We start from the raw sequence: 27,887 nt of genomic DNA on the forward strand, positions 1-27,887 counted from the left end.
TATAAATAGTCATTTGCAAACTATTTAATAACATTAATTTTTCACTAGCACTTCAACAAATGAACTCTTTAAAAAAAGAACTTGTGTTATATAACTTAGAGTAAAACATACAAAAATATGAACATAAAAGTGAAAATGACTTTAATAAAAAAATGAATTATCTTTATTTAAAATGCTATAATAAATACTACAACCTCCCCATACACAGTAAAAACTATGTGTAAATTCAGCCAAGTGGTACAATTAACTGACATACTTAAATAACTTTTTTTCCTTCTGGTAAATGAGCAATACAATGGAAAAGAAGATAACATTAGGGATTAGTAAAAACTAGACACCCACTTGTTAATAATAATAATTATAATAATAATAATAATTTCACTTTCAAAAAAATATAACAAAGGAATCTGATGAAAATTATAAAAACTAATTATGCTTTCAAATTTAAAAATATAAAAAATAAAATAGTTGAATACAATATTGTCCCAATTCTTACAATGTTATCAATCACAGTAGCTTTAAACCCTGACTGTCTGGAGAGGCACAAGTCAAGAAGCCTCGTGCTCCTCCCTGACACCAGATGTTAAAAGAAGGTAACAAAATAACGCCAATGACCAAAACCTCTTTTATTCCATTTTTTTAAAAAATAATCTCAGTTTTACATTAGTAGAAAGATTGATTTCTGATTCTTTTCTTTAGAAACACCAGCAAGAAAGAGGATTACTAGAACAGTAGAAAACGACATCTTTAAATGCCTGCAATTAAAAACAATGAAGAATTACACTGCAAAGATCTCTCAAAAGTCAGAAATAAGTATTGCACATAACAACTTGAAGTTCAACTCGCCACAATATATTATCATATTCAAGTTTTAAAATCACCTTTTAACAGAAGGCTTAAACTCTTCAAAGCAATAAAAACATAAAAAAATAAAATTAAAAGTAAAACAATAAAAAAAAAAAAAACAATAAAAAGGTGGGATTATCAAGTCTTTCCAACAGCATTTTTTCTAAAATGCTGGTCATTCACTGCAAACATATTAACTTGCATTATGCAGAGGTCTGTGTATGGAGAAGTATATACTAGGCCAAAGCATTGGGCAGTGAGGGTTTCTGTCACGTGGAAACAAAAAGTAATGCGGTTCTGTTTTACAGTGCAGAAGAGATTCATGTTATAACACCCTGGCGTGTGATGCTAGGGCTGTTTTTCAGCTACAGGTACAAGCACTGCACTCACTGCTAGAAAGGCTTATTCAGAAGAAAGCAGGTTACAAAAAACCAAAAACTCCTGGCATGTGAAGAGACAAGGACTTATGCTATATATCACATGCTTAGCCCCAGCTAATAAACCGAGGTGCCGAATATTGGCCGAAGAGGTCGATTATCTACTAGCATACGTTATACTAAAGCCATGAGTCCGTACAATGGAGTAAGGTCATGGGACTGTAAATTAAAGTGTTACCAAGTCTGTATCTGTAAACACGCTTTTCACACAATAACAACAAGTGAATATTAGTAGAATAACTAGATTTTTTTTTTCCTTATATTAGTCATGCATACTAACATTACACATCTGGAACCCGAAGGTATGGTTTTATTTCTTTAATTTTTTTTTTTCCACTTAAAACTTTTTTTTTTTTACTTTTTTTTCTAAACTGCAGACTTGTCTGCAATATAAAACACCTAACATTAATTTCGTTAATATGTAAAATGGCTAAACATTCACCAAAAAAATTTGCAATTTATATATATATTTTTTCACTTCTTTAAAAAATGAGAAATATGAAGAAGCAGAATACATTTTCAGTTGTTACGTTAACTTTTTAAATTTTTATGCTACAATTTATTTTTTTTTTTGCATTTTTCCAAGGGACTAAAAGAGTAAATTGTCTTGTTCATGCGATTTCTATTTTTGTTTTTTAAATTCATCTCCTCAATATTGGATCTAGAACATCCTTAACTGAAACATCCACCAAATGTTTGGTGTGGGCTAGCATATTTGAAGCCACGTGCTTTGTATCTCTGCAGGTTCTGAAGTAGCATTACCAGTGCGCAACATCCATCATTCGTAATGTATGCAGGGCACTGAAATGTATAAAAAGCAGAATAAGAAAATAAAAATTTATTAAAATTATTTATCTTAAAAAATGAAGTTATATGAAGATCTCTCCGTAATAAAAGTACAAAAAGCTACTCTTTGCAATATGAAAAATTGAGGTATTGCATAAAGAGATATCCCGCCAGTGAAAAGTGGGCCTAAATGCTCACTGCTGGAAACATAAGATATATAAAATTAGTGCATAACAAGTGTACAATATGTGCATGACAAAAATAAGTTAGCTACAAAAACACTGTACCGAAAGTCAGCAGGTCATGTACAAAGGGAAATAAAGAGAAAATATTCTTCAAAGCTAGCTTCCAAACAGTGGTTTATTTCCACAGTTAACCTTTTCCATGCCAAGCTGGAGTCGACACAAAGCCACCCAGACTATTCTGTCTTGGATGTAAAAGGGACTTTTGGGCTTTGCTGTAGAAACGTTTAGCAATGAAAAGGTTAAGTTATCGCCACTGTTTACTGGTAGGAATGGCACTCTAGCACACCCCAAGCCTCCTACACTCACTTTCAGCAGATAAAAGGATTAAAACAAACAATCTGTCAATCCGTTGACTAGATGTATACAAGAGCACCCACCTATAGAAATGACGTTTGTCATTGTAGTACAGGGATTGGTTTTGTAAGCAGCTTCTCTCACGAGTTCTCTAGAACCATCAGCAAATGTCTCCACTTCGAAACATATTTACCATACCCCTCTGATGGTAGCGATGCACAGTATAACAAAGGAATATCGAGAATAAAAAAGGCAGGTGCATTGTTTAGTAACGTTAATGCTGAGGGGAAGGGAGGAAGGATCTGGCTTCCTCTGTGAAAAGGCAAATACCTCAATATTCTATTTGGGGAAAAAAAGAAGAAAAAGAAAAGATCTCATTCTGGAAGTGGAAATTTGGTAATAACAGAGGGGCTCCTAAAGAGTTAAGCAGCAAAACTGAAGCAAGTCTTTGGTTTCCACAACCTGTGACAGCATTGTAAGGAAGCAATGTGCTTGGGCATTTTGAACCAGTTAGGTCTGGTTAGTTTTTGGAGCTAGTACTTGCCTCTATAAGCTTACAGCAAGAAGTCATTGTAACCCTTTTGCAGTCAGACAGCACTAGGTTATGAGCTGCCATGAAAGCTCATTGAATAAGCCTTTGCAAAAATGTTGCCCTTCACAGCAGCAATTCAAGAATAAGAATCTGCAAACCTCTGCTAAACATGGTGTTATGTGCAATTATTGCCATACTGATCTATGCATCGGCTCTTCAATCCAGTCATGCCATTATGAACAGAATAGAAAGCTATTGGGTGTCTTAGAATCCACTACATGGACCTCAGAACTGCGCATGAGCAATGAGTGCGACTCCCTGTGGCCCCTGAAGTATTTGCTGCTTCAGACAAGTTAGGGGTCTGGCTAAAAGGATTCAATGGTGGGGATGATGCTCTGGTTAGTAGCTCAGAAAGCCATACAGTGGATACATACAAATCATGCATGAGAAGGCCCTAATATAAAGAGTCTATTCCAGTGATACATGGCATGCAAAGTGAACTTGTCACTTACACACAATAGAAGATGCATATTTCAAGGTTAGCCAATAATCACAAATCTCTGTTTCAAGCTCCTAGGGTCTCAGCAGACAATGCTCAGATATAAACTGCTTCTACTTCTTGTCAGCAAAAGCGGAGACACATACTGTACGAACTAGAAATGTGCTGCTCCTGGAGTATACATACATAACATAACTTTCTCTCAAGATGTCCTTATGGGTGTTGAGGTCACTCAGTAATGCACATTTGTGTGATGGGTAGCAGCAAATTTCCAAGCATAACAATATTGCACATTGGATGTAATGGATACATCTGCTTGAACATACAGGGCAGTGCTTGCTAACTAAAAAAAATAAAATAAAATTTTTATATATATATATATATATATATATATATATATATATATATATATATATATGACCTCACACCTACAGTACTAGCAAATATAATTATTATGAAACCCTTTTCAAGGTTGTTATGTCTCAGCGGCTGGCAAATATGACTGCTGGCTAAGTTACTTGGCCTGTGAAGAGTTAAGGCATCAAGATTATTCAGCGGTATAAGCAGCTTAAAGTCTACAGTGCCAAAGGCTTTAAAACTATGTACTGAAAGTTCCTTAGCCAAACTCTGCACAAGCTAGCTCAGAATGGAAAGAGTTTCATTTTAAAATAATTATATCTTAGCCTTGTACGAACTACAGCGAGAAAGGAGGGGGCATTTAAAGCAAAAGTGACAACTATTACAATGAGATCCAGCAGCCACATAGTACACTGTTTTCTAGGCTCGCTGGGTAACATTTCACTGCGCTACCCATAGCCAAGCAGAAGAAGCAGGTGTGTAAAGTGACTTTATGCTGAGGGAAGCCCTTCATTGGTCCTTTGACGTTCAAAGGGTAATAATACGTCTGCATGAGTTATGGGAAACTGACGTGCGCTGCCACTACACTCTCAGACAGCAAAGGGGTTACATAAGCAAGAATGGGCTCCTCTGTTAACGTCCAGAATACTAGACTGGAGGCATTACAAACATCTAGTTCCATCCTAGAGGTATCTTTCAAGTGGTCGATGTCAAAATGGAGAACAGAAGCTGGCACCTGATATAGGTTAAGAAAGTTAGGACTATAGATATATATTAAGCATCAAAAAATAAAAATCTATACATTTGTTCTTTCTGAGCAGAAAAAAAAACCTGCTTTCTGTAATTTTACTTCTTTCAGCTTTGGTAGGAATTTTTTTTTCGGGGGAATATGAGCTAACTGATACTGTGTTACTCTGTAGATTTTTTTTTATTATTTTTAGATTTTTTTTTTTCACTGAAAAAATAAATAAGTGCACTCCCCTCAGTAGTAACTTCACTCAACATTTACATTCTTAAAAAGCTTAAATAGCCCACGCTTAAAATACTTCAGAGCTCTAAGGAGATTCAGCCAGTTATGTGGATGCCAAAACAGAAAGAAAAAGTGACAATGAGATAATAGAAAAGATAAATATTGGAGGCATATGCCTTTGTTTTACCCTTCCAAAAATTGTTCACATAAACGCTGCTATCACTTTTCTCTAGCTTTTTGTGTGTGGGTTACATATTTTCACAATAGGCAATTAATAACTTTTGCTAAAAAGGTAAAAAGCAAACAAAAAGAAATAAAAAAAACAATCCCCAATAAATAGGAAATAAAAAATCCCCCAGTAAAAAATAAGCTGTGTCAAACAGACCAATAGTGTTACTGTGGTTGCATGGTTACATTAACAGTATTCTTCTGTTAATTTTTTTTAACAATAATTTAATTAAAAAAAATACTCTGGTTTTCTTTTCTTAATAATTATCTAGTTGCAAGCTCTCAAACTCTTCTCTTAGAATAATAATAATAATAAAAAAAAGTTTAATAATATTATTAGTTGCAGTCTCCCTGCTCCCTTGGTTTTCGATGAGGACAGCATGAAACATGCATGCATCAGAGTGATATTGTTATGAACAAAAAGGCTTTCCAATACAGTTCTCAATGACACAAGACTTTACAAATACCTATGGTGTAGGTCATTCTTTCATTATACTATTTTTAAAATACAGACTACAACAAGAGGACATGCTTTCCTAAGGATGGTAGGAGGGAGGAGGGTTAAGAGAACAGAAGAGTGCACTTATTTGGATCCTTGGAAGGAAGTTAAGCAATGGGTGGTTTAATTCCAACGGAATGAAATATGCCTCGGGCGATCTCCTCCCTCCTTCACCAGCGGCTTGTGGAACTCCCGGCCAGCACGCGAGTGGATAGCAGCCCAGCAATATTCACAGTAATACTGCAGACAGGTAACATTAGCACAGAAGAACGGAGCAAACTTGCCACTGCAGCGAGCTCCTTGACACTCATCACATAGCTGGTCATCCAAGACATATGGCTTCACCTCCACCTGAGCACGGAGTAAGCATAGATACAAATCAAAATCATAGTATACAGTAGGAAATTTATGAATAAATACAACATGATTTACAGCATATGTAGGATGAAGTATATCCTATAGACAACTGCAAAACTCTGAGCAGCAGATATAACTAATATCTAAGTTCATGTAAGGTCTCTAATGTTAAATGAAAGTACAATCAGATCCCCATCATTCAGGGTATATTCACAGAGGGCCAAAATGCTGCAGACTTGTGGCAGATTTTCCTTCAGAAGGGAAGTCAAAATCTGAGCCAAATCATGAATCTCTGTGAACATACCTTTAAACTTAAAAGGGGTTCTCCAATTAAAACTTACTTGGAGACGAGTAAGATTGCGGAGCTGGGGTCGAACCTCTGCACCCCCTGGTGATCTCCAGATAGGCCCTTGCCTCTTTTGTTTTGCGTACACCTGACCCGCGGCTGTATTCAAAACAAAGGAGGCAGAGGTCGGACCCCACTCGATGATTTACTTGTGGATAAGTGGCAAGTAGGCTTTAATCAGAGTAACCCTTTAAATTAAAATGGGGTTATTTCACAATAATAAAAGAGAGGAGTGTTATGCGCAGTAAGAGAAAGACCATGTTTCCATCTGGTTATATTATGCATCTTACTGTAGGTTAAGAAAATGCATGACCTGAAATCCACATACCCGCTTATCAATTTCTCCATGCTGAAGCTGAACGAAGCGGGCGCTGATAGCAGCTATATAACTTTGTTGATTGGAAAAGGCAACGCGCCCAGCTCCCTTGGGGTATTTTAGCTCAGGATCTGTGTCTATGCCAGCATAACATACACCTCCATACAGGCGGTCCATAATCATAGCTAGCTCCACTATGAAGACAAAACAAAACAAAGAAAAACAAATTAAGAGTCATATGCACTAGAAATAGATTATTTATACACTAGAATATGGACATATATCTACTATGAAAATTAGTATAAAGAAAAGAACTCCCTAAAACATCCATCTATACGAGGCACTGATACCAGCAATTCTTCTGCTTGCGGTCTGCAAATGGGAATTTTCACTGTTACCTTCAAGAGGATAAAATTCTGTCCTGGTGATAACCACATACAGGCGCTTCATAAGAATGATTAGGGCAGATTTTCATCATGTGGAAGTGAACAATGAAACTTTAATAAAAAAATAAATTTTTCTTCTATTTCTCCCACCATAACCTTTGACTTTTCTATCAACATAACCACAATTGGGCTTATTTTTGTAGGACAAGGTTTTTGGGAAGGGGGAATCTGTGGCGATCCATCTGCTGCAAAACTACAATCCCCATCGTGCCTTGACAGCCAAGGCTTTCCCACATGAACCCTATCTCCCAATATATGTTAAAGGGGATTCCACTCTATTTCAGGTGAAATACATCAACTGAATCATCCTGCCTCCCGGAGACTAACAATTCCTTCCATACTTCCATCCCCAAGTTCTGAGCCTGCTACTTTGTGCTGAAGACAAAGAAAACTGTGTGCGAGTTTTTCTCTCCCTGTCCCACGCCTTCCTTCCGAGACACCTCATATAAACAGCTCCATGGCTGGCTGTATCTGCACTCTGTAATACCTAGAGGGTTAATCTGAGGTTAAGCTGCTCCTGACCTTACGGTGATTAACCCTCTCAGCATAACAGAGTGCAGATACAGCCGTCCAGAGACTCTAATTACATGTGTTTAAATCAGCCGTCTTGGAAGGGAAGGGGGAAGAGAGGGAGATGGAGAGAACAGCTCACACACAGTTTTTGTGTCCTCAGCAGCAGCTCAGAACTGGGAGAAGGAGACTGAATAGATAACAAGTATGGAATAAATTGTTACTCTCACCATGGGTAGCAACATATGAAAAATTATATTTAAATGAAATACCCCTTTAAAGCAATAGCCTTCCCCTTAAGTTTATGTCTATGTCAAAATATCTGTACACACTAAAAACAATGAAAAATTAGTGGCTTTAACTGTACAAGTAAAACATACCAGCTCGCAAAGGTCGCGGGACACCCCCGACAAAAATAGTTTTTCGTGGATCGAGAGGTTGAGAGCCATCCATAACAAAGTCACTGTCACTAAGATTCCAGGGCCGTATCTGAACCTGTAAAGCAATACAGTGAATAAAATTAATTGTGGCTGCAGCAGAATGGTCCAACCTTCTTTTCTGAGGCTAAAAGTTTCCGATACTTGGTTAGAAAAATTGTAAATGCTTAAGGTTTAGCTCGGCTTTGGACTTACTTTGCATAAACAAATACTAAGTTGCTAAACTAACATTTTACTAGTTCACTTTCATTAAAGCGGCACTATCAGCAGGTTCGTTAACCTGCTGATATGAGCCAGCCGCTCTTTACCTCAGGATTCCCGGGCTCTCCGGTATAGTGGTGTTTTCTGATAATTCCTGAAATGCTGATTATCGGGTTCAGAGCATTTGGGGCGTTCCCCAATGTGTCAGAGCACCCGCTTGTCCCACCTGCCCCTCCTGGCCCACCCACTATGCATATTCATATATGCATAGTTAGTCCGCTTGTTACGGCGCATGTGCAGGAAGCAGCCGTAACAAGTGGCCTAACTATGAATATGCATAGTGGGCGGGCCAGGAAGGGGCAAGCTAGGCGGGACGAGACAGTGTTTGGATGCATAGGGAATGCCCCAAATGCTCTGAACCTTATAACTAACATATCGGGAATTATCAGAAAACACCACTATACCGGACCCCACAGCAATAAGTAGTACAGCCCGGAAATCCTGAGGCAAAGAGCAGCTGGCTCATATCAGCAGGTTCAATGGCCCAAACTTGCTGATAGTGCAGCTTTAAACAGGAACGCATTCCACAAGAAGTTAGTTCAGCACATGCAAAATTCCACTCCCTCTTTGACAGGGGCTTCTTCAAAGGAAAATTATCAGCAGGTTAGAAAAATTTAACCGGCGGATATTTCCCTATGGTCCACAGGTCACTGAGGATAAAGGTGCCATTTCCTTGCTATGATGAATTTAATCTTTATGCTAATTAGGCATTTTGGTGCAATGGGGGCATTCTGGTCGGGGACAGATTGGTGCACTGGGGGCATTCTGGTCAAGGACAGATTGGTGCACTGGGGGCGTTCCGGCCTGGGGCTTAATCCCGCCCCCAGTGCACTAAAATGCCTACTTGGCATAAAGAATAAACTTCTAATAACAAGGAAACTTACCTTCACCCTCAGCACCCTGTGTGCAACAGTGAGGTATTCGCAGGTAAGATTTATCTAACCTGCTAAAAGTTTCCCTTGAAAACATTGACTGACATTGAGTTAGCAACTGGACAACCCAATACCACACCACAGGGCGTTGTCATCTGAACAGAACCTGTAGTGGGGACAGTGGAAACTACTATGCTTGAAAAATCAAACTGGCCTTGGACAGCAGCGGTCCTTGCAGTCACATGATTGACTGTTATGGCAGTCTAGTTATAGGAAAATGAATATTTAAAAAAAAGAAAAGAAAGAAAAACCATTGCTTTCAGCAAATATGGTAAAAAAAAAATTAGATGTCTAGAAAAAAAGCGTAACCTTTTTAATTAGATAATTATTGGAGGATCCTATCATGAAAGGAAGATCTGACAACAATTTGATACTTTAAAGTGTCACTGTCGTGATTTTTTTTTTGCAGAAATCAATAGTCCAGGCGATTTTAAGAAACTTTGTAATTGGGTTTATTATCCGAAAAATGCATTTTTATCATGAAAAAGCAGTTTGAAGCTCTCCCCCCTGTCTTCATTGTTCTCCTATGGAGAGAGCTAAAGAAAAGACCAAAACAGGACAACAAAGAGTTAATCTACAAATCCCTCACCCGTTATCTCTTCTGACCATCACCAGTGACCTGTCTGAGCTCAGATTACAGCTGTCACCCAGCTCTGTGCCTGTAATCCTCTGTTATCTGCTTTCTGCTGCCGGCTAACTCCCTCCTTCCTCCTCCCCCCTCCCCTCTCCCTAGAACAGACAGGGTACGACTCCTGCAACAAGTCACAATTTTCAGATTTTTTGGATTGGATGAAAAAGAGGAAGGAGGGGGGGGGACCTGGGAAAAGGCTTTTTACATGCAGATAATGGCAGATTTGGATAATAAACCCAATTACAAAGTTTCTTAAAATCGCCTGGACTATTGATTTCTGCAAAAAAAAAAAAAAAAAAAATACGACAGTGACTCTCTAAGAATCTGATGGCTGTGTTATCCTATTTAAGAAAAAGTTAGAATTGTCCACCTATTGTCCAGTGGTCACTGGGCCAATGAAATCAGGTGCTAGGTGCGCAATCTACTGTGTCTGTTCACATCAGCACTGGTTTACATTGATACTAAAATGTATTAGATTATAGCAGCATAAGACGCTTATAATGCCAGAGTTTAGAATGGTAAAAGATCCAATAATTCAGCAATTACAGATCAAAAGATAGCAGATCAGACCATCTTCTCCTCCAGCAGACAAAAGCATCTTCTGCTTTTTCTATATACCTGTTACACAGCAGGTTTTACTACTAATGGGCTATTCACAAGACCATGGTTTCAGCCGCACTTTGATGGCTGGCCTTATTCTGAAATGAAGAAGAACTTATGAAGCACACTTGAAGTTGTCAAGCAGCGCACAAGACAGGATGTTCCACCCAGTTAAAGCTTTCAAGTCCCCGTGTAAACATTGGAGGTGCTTCAATGAAGACTTATTTTCCAAGCTTAGCCATTAGGTGATACTTGTACTTCAACTTACCTTGCCTGAATAACTACAAAGTGAAATTATGACATTTTTTATAATGAATACTCACAGGCTTGTCTTTAATGGTAGGGCTTGACACACACAGGTAGAGCTTACTATCCTCTTCAATGCAAGCATCAATAAGAGCCTGCACAGAACTTTCATCTTGAAACAGCAAGAATGCATAGCCTAGGTTATAAAATACAAAACAATTGCGTAAGATGAACCATTATATAAAAACCCATATTAACTGAAACTTTTTACCAGGTCATGTTAACCTCAGATAGGATATTGGGCAGATCTCAGAGTGGAGCACAGACACTAGCCTTTTGGTAAACTGGATATGGTTAGGCATGAGAAAGGAAGAAATGTAATGTGCAAACATACAGGCCAGCACGGCACTGAGCTATAACATTGTAAAAGAATGTCCCAGCTTGACTTCATGGTATGTTTTTGTTTTGTTTTTTTGGGGGGGGGGGGGGCAGAAGATGCCCCAAAAATACTACACTTCATGGCAATGAGGTTTTAGACTTGACAGCTAAACTGTGATCCGCTATATATGTCTCTTATATGCCCTCCTTTTACACTTGTGATTTGCATTATACCAACCTGTAGTTGTTCTGTTCAGTAACTTGTTGCAATTTATATTATACAGATCTTGTACATGGTATCTTTCTGGCTTTTCCTCAATGACTGTACAGTGGTCCCTCAACATAGAATATTAATGTGTTCTGGAAGGACCATTGTATGTTGAGCCCATAACTCTGGTAAAAATGGTAATTGGTTCTAAAGCCCCCCAAGATGTCAAACCGAATGGATAAATGGAATTGGACAGGCAATAGATAGATAGGAGATATATCAGGAATCACATCATCCACATACAGAAAAGGCCTATTACAAAAATCAGATTTCTGCATGCAGTCCTTGGACTGACTTACACCAGGGCTTAAAGTGACACTGACATTTAGCAGTTTTCATATCTTATTTTATATCATACATCATGGTTGCGTTAAGTGGGCGGGGCTTTGCGGCAATAGCACCACTTAGCCCCGCCCCCTCGCCTACCATTGGAACAGCCCCGCTGCAGTTACGGATTTGCTGCACGGGACCTCCGGGAGCAGGGAGCCTCAGATGCGGCCGGAGAGTGGAGCAGGTAAAATATCTTCCCGGTGGCGGGGGGTTAATGAGAGCGGCACTTACATACTCACAGCGAGATGACAATCCTGCTGCGAGTATGTAATCACATTGACACTGACAGGAGAGGTATCTGCAGCGGATTTCGCATGAAATACGCTCCGGATATGTTACATGTGAATCTAGCCTTTGGCAAAATAACATACCTTTTGGTGGGAAATAAGATTTGCTCTCTGCCTTATGTGGCCAATCCACGATCAGGGGACCAAACCGACGGAAACTAGCAGTGATCTCATCTAAAGGAAAAATACATAAAATGTACATTAGCGCAGTAATAATAATGGTGCTTCCCGTATAATAATAATAATGCTTTTATTTGTATAGCGCACACAGATTCCGCAGCACTTTACATAGTTTAGCCAATTATTGCTCCCTGTCCCCATTAGGACTCACAATCTAAATCCACCTATCTGTATGTTTTGGGTGTGGGAGGAAACTGGAGTACCCGGAGGAAACCCACGCAAACAAGGAGAGAACATACAAACTCTTTGCAGATGGTGGGATTTGAACCCAGGACCCCAGCGCTGCAAGGCTACAGTGCTAACCACTGAGCCACATTAACCACACAAGTATATCAGTATGTGGAATATACTAAATCTTAAATTACACCAATGTAGGAAAATGTACTATTGAGTGATAACTAGAGATGAGCGAACCGGGTTCGGGTCGTTCCGAACCCGAACATTCGGTATTTGATTAGCGGTGGCTGCTGAACTTGGATAAAGCTCTAAGGTTGTCTGGAAAACATGGATACAGTCAATGACTATATCCATGATTTCCACATAGCCTTAGGGCTTTATCCAAGTTCAGCAGTCACCGCTAATCAAATGCGGGTTTGGATCGACTAATTTTAGTTTTTGCGTTTTAGTTTTTTCCTCCTTGCGCTTAACCCCTTAACGACCGTGGGCGTATATTTACGCCCTGCGGTCGTTAAGGACGTTCAGAGCGGGGCCGCGCTCTGAACCGTGGCGGTCCCGGGTGCCGCTTGTAGGGTGCCGCTTGTAGACCGCAGGTATTAGCGGGCACGGTCCGATCGCCGTGCCCGCTAATACAGTAATCGGATGCAGCTGTCAAAGTTGACAGCTGCATCCGATTACAGTTTGCAGCGTCATCCCTGGTGTCTAGTGGGGCGATCTCAGTTACTGAAGCCGGCCGGGGACCGCTCCAAGATGGCGCCATCCCCGGCTCGGCACTCGTTTACTTCCGGCTGCAGCAGCCGGAAGTAAATGAGTGCCTATCTCATGGATCTCTGCAGCATATCTATGCTGCAGAGATCTCTATGAGAGATCAGTGCACTTATACTAGAAAATCCAAGAACAGAATAACGGATGGCACTCACCGGGTGATGTCAAAGTGAAATTTCGGCTTTATTGGAGCATGTGAGGAGCGGGGGAGGCTGGAGTCGGGTGACCGCAGTTTCACGGCAAGAGACGCTTTGGTGGGTTTGACAAAGCGGCTCTTGCCGTGAAACTGCGGGCACCCGACTCCAGCCTCCCCCGCTCCTCACATGCTCCAATAAAGCCGAAATTTCACTTTGACATCACCTGGTGAGTGCCATCCGTTATTCTGTTCTTGGATTTACATATACACTGTTTGTTTCTTGGATTGAGCAACACAAGAGGTGCATACCGCAGGTTATCGGCATGGTCTGAATAGCTATCTAAGGAGTTAGCAGTGCCGTCCTCTGTGTCTTTTTTCGGAGCACTTATACTAGAAGTCCCCTAGGGGGGCTTCTAGTATAAGTGTAAAAGTAAAAAAAAAAAAGTGTTGTTATTAATAAAAAGCCCCCTCCCCTAATAAAAGTCTGAATCACCCCCCTTTTCCCAGGTTATTAATAAAAGTAAATAAATAAACAAACATATTTGCTATCGCCGCGTGTGTAATCACCCGAACTATTAATTAATCACATTCCTGATCTTGCACGGTAAACTGTGTAAGCGCGAAAAAATCCCAAAGTGCACATTTTTGGTCGCATCAAATCCAGAAAAATGTTAATAAAAAGTGATCAAAAAGTCGTATATGCGCAATCAAGGTACCGATAGAAAGAACACATCATGGCGCAAAAAATGACACCTCACACAGCCCCATAGACCAAAGGATAAAAGTGCTATAAGCCTAGGAATGGAGCGATTTTAAGGAACATATATTTGTAAACAATGGTTTTAATTTTTTACAGGCCATCACATAATATAAAAGTTATACATGTTATATATCGTTTTAATCGTAACGACTTGTGGAACATATATAACAAGTCAGTTTTACCCCAGGGCGAACAGCGTAAAAACACATATCCACTAAATACACAAAATGTGTTTTTTTTTCCTGCTTTTGCAGTGTACTTTATGCAAAAATTCAGCCTGTCATTGCAAAGTACAATTAGTGGCGCAAAAAATAAGGACTCATGTGGGTTTCTAGGTGAAAAAATGCAACTGCTATGGCCTTTTATGCACAAGGAGGAAAAAACGAAAACACAAAAATCAAAATTGCCCCAGTCCTTAAGGGGTTAAAAGGCCATAGCACTTGCATTTTTACACCTACAGACCCACATGAGCCCTTATTTTTTGCGTCACTAATTGTACTTTGCAATGACAGGCTGAACTTTTGCATAAAATATGCTGCGAAACCAGAAAAAAATTATATGCGCAGTGAAATTGAAAAAAAAAACAAAACAAAAAAAAAAAACACAATTCTTTTTCTTTGGGGGGGATTGTGTTTTTACGCCGTGTGTCCTATGGAACTGACATGTTTTATATGTTCCTCAAGATACGATTATGTTACGATTAAAACGATATGCAACATGTATAAACTTTTCTTTTTTCTGATGGCCTGTAAAAAATTCAAACCATTGTTAACAAATATATGTCCCTTAAAATCGCTCCCTTCTCAGGCTTATAACGCTTTTATCCTTTGGTCTATGGGGCTGTATGAGGTGTAATTTTTTGCGCCATGATGTTTACTTTCTATCGGTACCTTGATTGCGCATATGCGACTTTTTAATCGCTTTTTATTACAATTTTGCTGGATTTGATGCGACCAAAAATGCACAATTTTGCACTATGGGATATTTTTGCGCTTACGCCGTTTACCGTGCGAGATCATGAATGTGATTAATTAATAGTTTGGGCGATTACTCACGGGGCGATACCAAACGTGTTTGTTTATTTATTTACTTTTATTTATAACCTTGGAAAAGGGGGGTGATTCAGACTTTTATTAGGGGAGGGGGCTTTTTATTGATAACACTTTATTTTATTTTTTTTACACATATACTAGAAGCCCCCCTGGGGGACTTCTAGTATATACACTTTGATCTCTCATTGAGATCTTTGCTGTATAGTTATACAGCAAAGATCAATGAGATCGGCACTCGTTTGCTTTCGGCTGCTGCAGCCGAAAACAAACGAATGCCGAGCCGGGGACGGCGCCATCTTGGAGAGGTCCCCGGCCGGCTTCAGTAACGGAGATCGCTCCTCCGGGACAACGTGCCGGAGGAGCGATCTCCCCCACTAGACACCAGGGAACGGCTGAATCCGGTAATCGGAGGCAGTTGTCATCTTTGACAGCTGCCTCCGATTATCTAATTAGCGGGCACGGCGATCGGACCGTGCCTGCTAATAGCCGCGATCCCGGGCTACATGAGGCACCCGGGATCGCGGCGGTTCAGAGCGGGGTCGCCGCGCGGCCCCGCTCCGAACGCCCGCACCCGCACGAGGACGTACAGTTACGTCCTTGTGCGGGACCAAAGGGTTAAATTCTATATTACCACACAGGATTCCAGCTACACCTTAGATCTAAATATATAGCTCACACACAGAGCTATCAGAAATCTGTGTGCATAAGCCCTTAGAACATATATCATCCGCTCCCTCGTGTAAAACCCGACTAGTATCCATCATCAGATCAGTTTTATATAGTATGTTTATTAAAGGAGTTTTCTGGGGAAATACAAAAATCCCTTTAAAAGGTAGCTTTACACACACACACGGGGTGTTAACAGGCGGCATTTACATATTCGCAGCGGGATGTCATTCCCACTGCGAGTATGTCTTCTCATTCAAATTAAATGACAAGGGATCCGCAGTGGATTCTGCTTCAAATTCGCAGCGTAAAATCCGCTGCAGATCCGTTGTGTATGAAGCTACCTTTAAAAGCCTTGGAAGTCATATGTCTATCTATGTGTGTCATACACTGACTGTGTTTGTACCAGATGTGGCATTAGGAGAGTGGACAAAAGGGCTGCAATGTCGCATATATGGGTAAGAATGGTTTTATTTATGAAGAAATTTAATTCAGGCAATGACTGTAAGTTAACTCTTTTCACCTTTGGTCTTAGGGAAAACTATTAAAATCACAATAAATAATATCTATTACAAGCTTGCGCCATTGACAAGTTCCTGTTCTACCAAGTCTGCATTTCTCATTATATATGTATAATAGATGCATTTAACAATGCACATATCATTAAAGACTTTAGGGCCCCATTTAATAGGTGTTATTGACTCTGCTGACCTTCATCGATGTCAGGAGGTAAACCACCCACAAACACTTTGCGGGAATAGCGCTCCACTCTTTCACCGTTCTGATGGGGAAAGCAGTGAGGAGATCCCAAGCCACTGTGGAGGGTTTGATCACTTCGACCGTCATCCAAAAAGCCATCTTCCATTGGAAACAGACAGGACTGGCCTACGAGAAATACAATATAATAAATAACTGTATACATGCATTCAGCTGTGTAAGTAGGCATTGGAATGCAATGAAATAAAGTGAAATGCAAACAAGCAACCAATGGGAAAATGTTGGTTTCCCCTTGGGTGACAAATCTAGGACAAATAGAAAGTTCCTGTAAGTATGATGTGCAGAATGACTTTTCTGCATTATATACTAAGCTATGTCCTTAAGGGGGTTACGCAGCGTTCCAAAATCTTATCTTCATTATAGTTTATTAATATTAAAACAGCGGGGGTTAGCCTCCCTGAACCCTGATCAGCTATATGAATGGGCGGTGGCGTCGTTCAAGTAAACAAGACAGTGCTGCAGTACCTTGCATTGCCTCTACTAATAAAAAAAAAAAAGCATAAGTAAACAATAAAGGGGCTACTGCACCTGTGCAAGCACTGCAATCTTTTCAAACACTTGATGTTGGAGGTGCCAGGATTTAAAACCCTACCAATATAATATTTATGGCCTATACTTAAATTATAATTAATATATCATTATTGTAAGGCTGGATAACCCCTTTAAATATTAGTCCTTATCCACATGCAGCCATGAGATACTGCCAGAAACCACATTACTGCTGTAGAGATTAAAGCAACTCTGTACCCACAATCTGCCCCCCCAAACCACTTGTACCTTCAGATAACTGCTTTTAACCCAAGATCTGTCCTGGGGTCCATTCGGCAGGGGATGCAGTTATTGTCATAAAAACAACTTTTATTCCTGTAGTGCTGTGTCTAACGGCAGGGGCTTACATTTGTATATGCATTAGGCTGGCACCACCTCTCCGTCCTTCCTCCCCACCCTCCTCATCATTGGGAATGCTCCAGGCAGATTACTTCCTATTCCCCACCTGTGTGTATAATGAACATGGGCTGGATCGTTAATACACCTGTGCAAAGCTCAAAACAGCAGTAAATGTTCCTGGATCATTCCTAATGATGAGGAGGGTGGGGAGGAAGGACGGAGAGGTGGTGCCAGCCTAATGCATATACAAATGTAAGCCCCGGCCGTTAGACACAGCGCTGCAGGATTAAAAGTAGTTTTTTAGGACAATAGCCGCATCACCTGCCGAACGGACCCCAGGACAGATCTTGGATTAAAAGCAGCTATCCGAAGGTCCAAGTGGTTTGGGGGGGACAGATTGTGGGTACAGAGTTGCTTTAAAACACCATTTTCTCTTCGCCTAGTCTATATATAGACCTTGACTATAACTATTCATCCAACCATGCTATTACAAATATAAAAAAGGACAAAGATGATTTTAAAAAATAACTAAAAAAAAAAGTAACCTTTCATACAGAAAAGAAGCATTTTACAAAACTGAAATTGTACATCAATTGTCTTAACACATGAATGCCTACTGCGGACGTCAATTGCATCCAGCAAATCAATACATTCTCATTCCCAACCACCATTCAAGCTGAACTGCAATTCAGATGTGAATTGGTTATAGCAGTACTTCTTCAGCAGCAGGAGACAGTGTGGTATTAAGCCCTGTGTACATCTCTTCAGGGTGGAACCTGCAATGCTCCCGTCTCCCATGCCATCCTAGGTCAGATCCAAGTGCATGCCCGTAGTCTGATGTTTATTCATGTGTAGGGAAGGATTAGGAAAGGAGGCTGTCTGGTACCTTACTGTACATGTGGACAAAGCAGACCTTCCTAGTTTACAATACTCTGTAACTAACATACTGTAAGTATCACAGAATGACACCATAGCCAAGCATAACCGCAAAAGTATAATACAGTATTCTATATAAAGAACAGCACATGAGAGTGTATTAAATAAAAAGCAGGAGCAATGGAAAACATGTTCTCCAAGTCACAGAATATTGCATAAAGAGGGCAATGTAGAGTAGTGCAAGAGGAAGAGTATTAATATAGATACTTTGCCAACTTTCCCAGTAACGGCACAGATCATTTATTTCTCGTCTATCTTGTTCTCACTTTTCTACTTTGTTGCAGAAAGAGTGTCCCGCTTGTTTGCCGACTATCTCAGCAGCCATGCACCCTTTAAGTAAATGGGGCTTAGTTACAATAGATGTATTTATAATACATAGCCCCTCCAGTAGCAATATTTGACCCAGTTTGGCTAAAATAAAGAGTAATGCATCCCACTTCATTCTAGTCTCATCTACACAATACTTACAAAACACAGAAACATGTACTCTGTGGGCAAAGAAAAATGCCAGTAGGTAAAAAACAAAAAAGACTGAACAGAAAGGGACGCGTGTTGTGAGAAAAGGTGCACAAGCACAGACAAAAAAAAAATCATACAGCTAACTAATACACCAAAGAGACATCACTTTACAACACAGATGATAGTAATATAGTTGTGTATAGTAGAAATGCAGCTGATAAATATGGAGGCCCATTGACAGAGCACATCTCTCCATATCCCAGAGAAACCTCTCATGTACTTGTTATATCTGCACAGAGAGTGTGATTTCTTCAGCACCCCCCAACGCATATGAATGTGTGGCCACTGTGCATTTTTTTATGATAAAGGAGTAAGGCTGTGTTCCCACATGCATGTGTCTGCCTATGTAAAGGGACCCTTCTAGGAGGAAAGCTTCAGACACCTGCCTGATACGAACACTTTATTTAATTTAAATTTAAAGTGCCATTACACGGCTCAGTCATAGTGAGTGTATGGCCGCCCAACTGCTGAATTGTTAGTGTGGCCTTCACTGCCCTCATTCTTGGCAGTACATGCCCTGTTTACATAGGGAGAAATATGGTCGATCAACAATGATCTCTGGTGTTGCAGAATCCCAGCAATCCCATTGGTTGCTGGCTAACAGCTGGGCCCTAAGGGTGGGCATACACCTTTGATAACTGTCAGCCAAGTTCTCTTTCATCCTCCCCACACAATGGAACATTTGGCACAGCCAAGTGTTCCTGTGTTCTCTATGTGGAGATGTAAGATGCAGCCATCTCTGGCAGCGGCTTATATCTCTTATGTCCACCAACTACATTTGTTGGTGGTGAAGTGTCTAGAGAGCACCATACACTCTATAACAGGGACGTGGAACGTACGACCTTCCAAATATTGCAAAACTACAATTCCCATCCTGCCTGGACAGCTAAAGCTTTGGATGGAAATTGTACTTTGGCAACAGCTGGAGGGCTATAGTTTCCCCATCCCTGCTCCATATCGATGGCTATATATAATGTTCCCTCATGTTTATTTTAATATAAAAATCGAATATTACGCTTTTCACCATGACCACTGGGGAATACACAGTGGGCTAAAACTTTTTATTCTGCCATTTATGTTGCTCTGCAATGTGGGTCATCTCCTATCACTAGGGGGTATAATAACAGAATGACAAGTCTATTGTACTGCTAGAAACTGTACGAGATTATACCGACGACAAACAGTACTAACAATGGCAGAGGGGAGAGGTTATATACACACAGAAGGCTCTTTATGAAGCCCCCACCCCGACACAGCCATGATGGGAAAGGCTGTACTACTACTCTTTTTAAAGATTGTATTAAAGCTTGTTCAAATGTGTGTATTAGAGCTTGTGTAGGTTCAAAACATTTAGCAGAAAATATCTTGTACAACTGAGAGAAAGAAGGATGCTGGCCAGAATATTCTGCAACTGCAGAGTGCAGTCCAAAATCTGAAGGTTTGCCTGTAAATGCAGGTTCCTTGGAATTTATTGTTTATATATAACTATGTCCTTATGACCCTAAATATAAATATGATAATTTAGTGGGGAAAAAAATTGTAATTATTATTTTTTTTTTACTGTATTCAAAAAGGGTGTGTGTGTATGTATGTGTGTGTGGGGTGGGGGGGGGGGGGGATGGACGACGGAATGGGTGTAAACAGATTCAGTATGACAAATGATGGTCTTAAAATAAATAATAATAAATAATAAATAATAATAATAATAAATAATAATAATAATAATAATAATAATAATAATAATAATAATAATAATTAATAATAATAAATAATAATAATAATGTGAAAACAATTTCTTGAACTAAACCTGTAAGTTATTGCTAAGGAAACATACATGCATCTCCTGTCAAGGGAATTAGGGTAGGTTCACACTACGGAATCCGTGTGGATAAGTTTCTGTGGATTCCGTCGCTCGTACCCATTTACGGTGGCGCACATATCCGCCGGCTCCATAGACACCATTCCGGTGTCCGCTGAAAGAATAGACATGTCAGTTCTTTCGGCGGAAGGCGGAATTCGCCTGGCCATAGAATGGTATCTATGGCACGGGTGGATAGGTGAAACGCTGTGAACAGGTATTAGCGACTGAATCTGCCGGAACTTATCCGCCCGGATTCCGTAGTGTGAACCTACCCTAGGATGCAACATTAGGGGCTTAAAGGGACTATCTGGTTAGGTAAAGTATATGTTGAGACTACTAATTGAGACTACTAATTCATTCCATTCATGTCATTACCCTTTTCTGTCTCCTACCCGCAGTTCTGAGCCTGCAGCTTTCTGCTGACGACATAGAAAACTGTATCTAAGCTGGGGGTTGAGAACTCAGATACAATTTTCTGTGTCTTCACCAGAAATTAGCAGCTCAGAACTGAGGGAAGGAGACAGAAAGAGTAATGACATGTATGGAAGCCCAGACTAGATAGAGTCTAAGTCTACCCCTTAACTCAGTAGGGGAATTGTGGGGGCTGTAGATAAGAATGCAGAGTCCCTCAAGACGGGCTCAAAACTGCAGGTGGTGTGCATTAAAGAGAAAAGGGGCTATACACCCTTAGGGTGCGTTCACACGTACAGGTCCACAGCAGATTTAATGGCGAAGATTTGAAGTCACAGATTCAAAGCAAATCAAATCTTGGCCTTCAAATCTGCTGCGGATCTGTCGCAGATTCAAATCTGTGTCATCAAATCTGCTGCGGATCCTGTATGTGTGAACAGACCCTTAAAGGGAACCAATCAGCACCAAAATGGCCCTGTAGCATTAAAAACAGTGCTATAAAGGCCCCAGCACTGATTTTGACCATATTTCTCATGACAACCAACTCCTCCTAGGTCTCAAAAATTAACTTTTAAAATTTTCTGCGTGTTTGTATTCACACAAGATAACAGGACGTCCTCCCTTCGTGAAGAAGATATCTCAGTCTTTCCTTTATGGCCTGTTCTCTGTTTATAGTCTGTTGCTGGCTTTGGCTTCAATAATTTGTCAGATAAATTTGTGAGTGTAAAAAGACCCTTAGATGGTTGACTTGCCCCATCATATACAGCTATTTCGGCAGATATTCATTTAATGTATAAAGTTGACTTAAAGTGATACTGACTCTTTGTTGTTCTGTGCAGTGGACAGTGTTACCTAGGCGGAGCTTCACTGCAGTTGGGCTTGGGGAGAGGGGGCCCAACTACAGAAATGCCCGACCTAGGTGACACTGTCCACCAATGAAATTAAGCAATTTTAGAACAGAAAGAAGACACAGACAAGTTTTATACAGCTATGTATCAAATGTCTAGCATCTGAGCTTTTACTCTAGCCATTACTAAAGGATATGATCAGAACACATTTTTATACTGCCAAGCTCTATAATCTGGTACTTATCACTGACATATAAACATTGTTAGAAGATGGGAAAAAAGCGGAAATATTACCTCTCCTTCGCCCATATGTCCTTGCTGCGTGTTAGAGAAAGAAAAGAACCTTTCAGAAAATGTTATCAAGGTTAAGAAATATAATTACATCCCCTGTACAGTATGTCATTTACTGCATATATCTAGTAAGAAATCTAGATGTGCACCTAAATACTGTGGTTACAGCTTGATACTAGTACAGGAGGAGAATACTGAAGACGTCAAACTTACATAAAAATTCTTTCATGAATTTGTATAACCTGGAAAGGTAACAGAACAGATCTAACATACTTCAGGTATATTCACACACAGCTGTCCCGTAAAACTGCTACCTAGATCTGCATTATGGCCACAAGACACGGATTCCTTGCAGTTTGAGTGAACTAGGCTTCAAAAACTACAAAACACTTCAGTCATGTGAATGAGGAATTGGTTACTTTCCAGCACAGGCATCAAATCTGAGTCCCTTCAGGTAACAATTCACACCGAAGTTTTAGCTGTCCAGTCATGATGGGTATTGTAGTTTGCAATAGCTGAAAGGTTGCAGGTTTGACACCACTGTTTTTGCCGATCTATATTCATTCTAGGGGTAGCTTCACACGTACCGTATCGCAGCAGATTTTACTAAATGAATGAACACAGCATTAGATCCGCACTGTCAAATCTGCTGCGGATCCACAGCAGATTTGATGCTGTGTTCATTCATTTAGTCAAATCTGGTACGGGTCTGCTGCGACCCACTGCAATGTGTTATGTGTGAAGCTACCATAGGAGAAAAATGTCAAGAGTCAGATAAAATGTAGCGTGCATTGTTGCATATAGAGCCCATAATATCCAGTCAGAGGCAACATGGCACCAGGGCCGGCGTTAGGGTAGATGGCGCCCTGTGCAGAATATTCTTTTGGCGCCCCTCCCCCGGCTGATTGTAGCCCATCCCAAGCCTATCTCTTGGAGACACACACTGTATATACTGCTTACACAAACAGATACAATCACATATACACATACAGACACACGGGGGAGATTCATCAATGTAAAGTGAAACTGGCTCAGTTGCCCCTAGCAACCAATCAGATTCCACCTTTCATTCCTCACAGACTCTTTGGGAAATGAAAGGTGGAATCTGATTGGTTGCCAGGGGCAACTGAGCCAGTTTCACTTTACACCATGTTTGATAAATCTCCCCCACAGACACACAGTACATATATCCCGCAAACACAGACACACATACACACCACACAGGAGCATGCTGGGAGTTGTTGTATTCCACACACACCACACAGGAGCATGCTGGGAGTTGTATTCCACACACACCACACTGAAGCATGCTGGGAGTTGTTGTATTCCACACACAGCCACATATGAGCATGCTGGGAGTTGTATTCCACACACAGCCACATATGAGCATGCTGGGAGTTGTTGTTGTATTCCACACACACCATACAGGAGCACGCTGGGAGTAGTTGTTGTATTCCACACACACCATACAGGAGCATGCTGGGAGTTGTATTCCACACGCACACACCACACAGGAGCACGCTGGGAGTTGTTGTATTCCACACACACCACACAGGAGCATGCTGGAAGTTGTTGTTGTATTCCACACACACCATACAGGCACACGCTGGGAGTTGTATTCCACACACACCACACAGGAGCACGCTGGGAGTTGTTGTATTCCACACACACCACACAGGAGTAGGGATGCACGATGCACCGAAATATCGATACTACTATCGATATTTCGGGCAGAAAAACGGTTCGATACCAGGATTTCCTGGTATCGATACTTTATGTTAATTTGCATAATATCGCAGTTTAACATAAAGTATAGAGCAGAGAACACGGCAGGCGGCTAGCTGAGCGCCCGCCGTGTTCTCTGTATGCCTCTCCCTGCTCCCGCCTGTCACTTCCTCCGCGCTCTCTCCCTCCGCTCCCGCCAATTTCAAATAGCCGGCACATTGCAATTGCATGTGCCGGCTATGTTGTGTTGATGCCGCTGTCACACTGACAGCGGCATTAACCCCTCCTGAGCCGCTCCGTATGCAGCAGGGGCGGCTACTGTGTGTAGCAGACCCCCGCTGCCGGTGTCTGTCTGATAATAGAGTCCGGCTCAGCCAGACTCTGTTATCAGAGAGATGATTTATGTGGCATGTGGATCTGCACGGAGGAGAGCGGGACGTCCGGGAGAGGAGGACAGAGAAGGCTGGAGGTGAGGAAGCTGAAGAGGGAGAGCGGGAGGACGGAGGAGAAGGCTAGAGGTGAGGAGGGAGAGCGGGGGTCGGGGAGAGGAGGACGGAGGAGAAGGCTGGAGGTCAGGAGGAGATGCGGCCACTCCATCTGGCTGCACTGTGAGGTGGGGGGCCGCAGGACTGTGACGAGGAGCGGCCGGGGCCCTCAGAACTCCCGGGCAGACATCAGTGGGGGAGGGGGGCTGTAACCTGCAAATTACCCTGCCGCCCAAATCCTGCTCACCATGCCCTGAAAGAAGGGAAAAGTGCAACTACAGCCCTCATCATCCCAATAACTGAAGTGTGTGTGTTACATGACTACAGCCCCCACCATCCCCCTGGTAGCTGAAGTGTGTGTTACATGACTACAGCCCCCACCATCCCCCTGGTAGCTGAAGTGTGTGTTACATGACTACAGCCCCCACCATCCCCCTGGTAGCTGAAGTGTGTGTTACATGACTACAGCCCCCACCATCCCCCTGGTAGCTGAAGTGTGTGTTACATGACTACAGCCCCCACCATCCCCCTGGTAGCTGAAGTGTGTGTGTTACATGACTACAGCCCCCACCATCCCCCTGGTAGCTGAAGTGTGTGTGTTACATGACTACAGCCCCCACCATCCCCCTGGTAGCTGAAGTGTGTGTGTTAAATGACTACAGCCCCCACCATCCCTCTGGTAGCTGAAGTGTGTGTGTTACATGACTACAGCCCCCAGCATTCTCCTGGTAGCTGAAGTGTGTGCTACATGACTACAGCCCCCACCATCCTCCTGGTAGCTTAAGTGTGTGTGTGTTACATGACTACAGCCCCCACCATCCTCCTGGTAGCTTAAGTGTGTGTGTGTGTTACATGACTACAGCCCCCACCATCCTCCTGGTAGCTTAAGTGTGTGTGTGTGTTACATGACTACAGCCCCCACCATCCTCCTGGTAGCTTAAGTGTGTGTGTGTGACATGACTACAGCCCCCAGCATTCTCCTGGTAGCTGAAGTGTGTGTGTTACATGACTACAGCCCCCACCATCCTCCTGGTAGCTTAAGTGTGTGTGTTACATGACTACAGCCCCCACCATCCCCCTGGTAGCTGAAGTGTGTGCTACATGACTACAGCCCCCACCATCCCCCTGGTAGCTGAAGTGTGTGCTACATGACTACAGCCCCCACCATTCTCCTGGTAGCTGAAGTGTGTGCTACATGACTACAGCCCCCACCATCCTCCTGGTAGCTTAAGTGTGTGTCTTACATGACTACAGCCCCCACCATCCTCCTGGTAGCTTAAGTGTGTGTCTTACATGACTACAGCCCCCACCATCCTCCTGGTAGCTTAAGTGTGTGTCTTACATGACTACAGCCCCCACCATCCTCCTGGTAGCTTAAGTGTGTGTCTTACATGACTACAGCCCCCACCATCCTCCTGGTAGCTTAAGTGTGTGTCTTACATGACTACAGCCCCCACCATCCCCAGCTAGCTAGTGGTACATGACTTCAATTTCTATTCTTGTGGGGTTTTTTATGTAATTTATTCAGTATCGAATTGGTATCGAGCATTGAAAAAAAAAAGTTGGTATTGGTATCGAACTCAAAATTCTGGTATCGTGACAACACTACACAGGAGCATGCTGGGAGTTGTTGTATTCCACACACACACTCCACTAACACACAGACAGATACATACATATACTCACACAGAAGGATCAGTGGAGGATGTCTCTGCCCATGAGGAGGTGGTGGAGGAGGTAGAGCAGAGGATCACATTGCTGATGTCTCCGTCCGGAGGGAGAGGGGGCGGGGGCTGGGGCATCTGTGAGCCGGGAGACGCTGTGGGGGGCGGGGGAGGGGGCCAGGCTGCAGTCACATGTCTGGGGGAGAGGAGGCTTCTCCTTGCTGACACTCAGCAAGGCTGCTGTGCCGGCGATATATGGTCTCAGGGGGAAGCAAGTGGCGCCCCCTTCCTACTGGGTGTGCACAGCGCCCTGTGCAGCCGCACTGCTCGCACACACCCTGCATGGCACATACATGAACTCACAATGAGAAGAATTGACCATTATTGTTTGGACTCAAAAACCTGCAAAAGTTCCAGACAAAACTGGTACATGTGAAAAATTTCCTGAATGTAGTAACTAGCTAAATCTGTTCAGGCCATTGGAAACAGTGGGGCCGGTGCCTGTCTGAACTCTGAGCATGGATACGTCAGCTTCTTTTTAACATTTTGCCAGTGTATCTGTGTAATGGATGACACAAAAGTGCTGTGAACCCTGCCTTAGCGATACCGAGGCCTAATTCACACATTCCATAGTCTGTAGGCACCAACCCATAGCTCCAGGCTATGCATCGGGCGTGCGGAAGTGCATCGGTAGGCTGCATTCACACGCTCTGCAGTACACGGACTTAATCAATAGAGAAAAAGTTATCACAGCCCGTAACACATACGGAATGGGCTTTTTAAATGAATGGGTCCATAGTGCTGCCCATAATTGCGGATCCACGCAATACAGAACGTGAGAACGAGGCCTTACTCTAAGGCTGGGTTCACACATTGCGTTATAAAAACACAGCATAACACAATAGATAATAGGAGAATCTTGTGGTTCGTAAGAACAGGACTGGAACCTAAATGAATTCTGTACACTTTGCATTGTGATCAGTATTATCATATATGACAAAAGATGGTACAGAATCGTGTTTTGCCTACTAGTGCACAAAAAGGCACATTTTACTATACATCGCAATCTACATTACAGTCACAATACGCTTTACACCACTCCATGCGTGTGACACTGCTTGTATACAGCTGCCTGGCCAAGGAAACCTATTCTTTCACATATGTTTGTAAAGGCAGACCGCACTGGTAGGTGTCTGATTTCATACATTTGGGGCAATGGAACTGAATGAAAACCTGACCTTCAATGATTAAGAGGTGAGGGTCAATACTGTACCTCGTACATCCCTGCAGCGAGGTATTGCAGTAGCCAAAAACATCCGAGTCAAAACCTACTAATGGCTGTATTGCAGGCTAGACTGCAGCTAGAGCCAAGATCCTGGTCCTTCCTCTATATTCTCACAAGGCTCTATAGCAGTCTAACCTTTATGACATGACATGACATTAATGTAATAACCCTATTACAGTAATATGTTTGGTTTTACTGACACATCCCATCAAACAGATCAGTATGACATCAATGTTCTCTAAATATTCGTAATCTTTATGGCTTGTTACCAAATGGACACCATATGCTTAATGTAACTCATGTAAATCCTGATTCTTGTTGATGTTGATTTCTAGCAATAGGGAAGTAGCAGAGTTCCTATATTGGAGCCACCATATGCTCAGAAGTCATGCCCCCTTCCCAGTACCCACTACACAAAAAAAC

General features: G+C 41.8%; 1 protein-coding gene across 5 annotated transcripts in view; it reads right to left on the reverse strand.

Annotated features, from left to right (window-relative positions):
• Positions 1 to 5,800: 5,800 nt before the first annotated feature.
• The window catches only part of CPEB4 (cytoplasmic polyadenylation element binding protein 4), a 65,268-nt gene continuing 43,181 nt past the window's right edge, over positions 5,801 to 27,887 (reverse strand). For 4 of the 5 annotated variants that reach the window (XM_069972156.1, XM_069972164.1, XM_069972188.1 and 1 more), the window contains 7 exons: positions 22,309 to 22,332; positions 16,486 to 16,659; positions 12,123 to 12,212; positions 10,853 to 10,971; positions 8,049 to 8,163; positions 6,725 to 6,906; positions 5,801 to 6,044 (listed from right to left, as the gene is read on the reverse strand). In XM_069972156.1, the coding sequence (XP_069828257.1) occupies positions 5,817 to 6,044; positions 6,725 to 6,906; positions 8,049 to 8,163; positions 10,853 to 10,971; positions 12,123 to 12,212; positions 16,486 to 16,659; positions 22,309 to 22,332 (932 nt within the window). In that variant the 3' untranslated portion in view covers positions 5,801 to 5,816. The remainder of the gene's footprint in view (positions 6,045 to 6,724; positions 6,907 to 8,048; positions 8,164 to 10,852; positions 10,972 to 12,122; positions 12,213 to 16,485; positions 16,660 to 22,308; positions 22,333 to 27,887) is intronic. The other variant, XM_069972170.1, reaches the window with a different exon arrangement.

This window comes from Dendropsophus ebraccatus, chromosome 1 (assembly GCF_027789765.1).
Source record: "Dendropsophus ebraccatus isolate aDenEbr1 chromosome 1, aDenEbr1.pat, whole genome shotgun sequence".
Taxonomy (NCBI): Eukaryota; Metazoa; Chordata; class Amphibia; order Anura; family Hylidae; genus Dendropsophus; species Dendropsophus ebraccatus.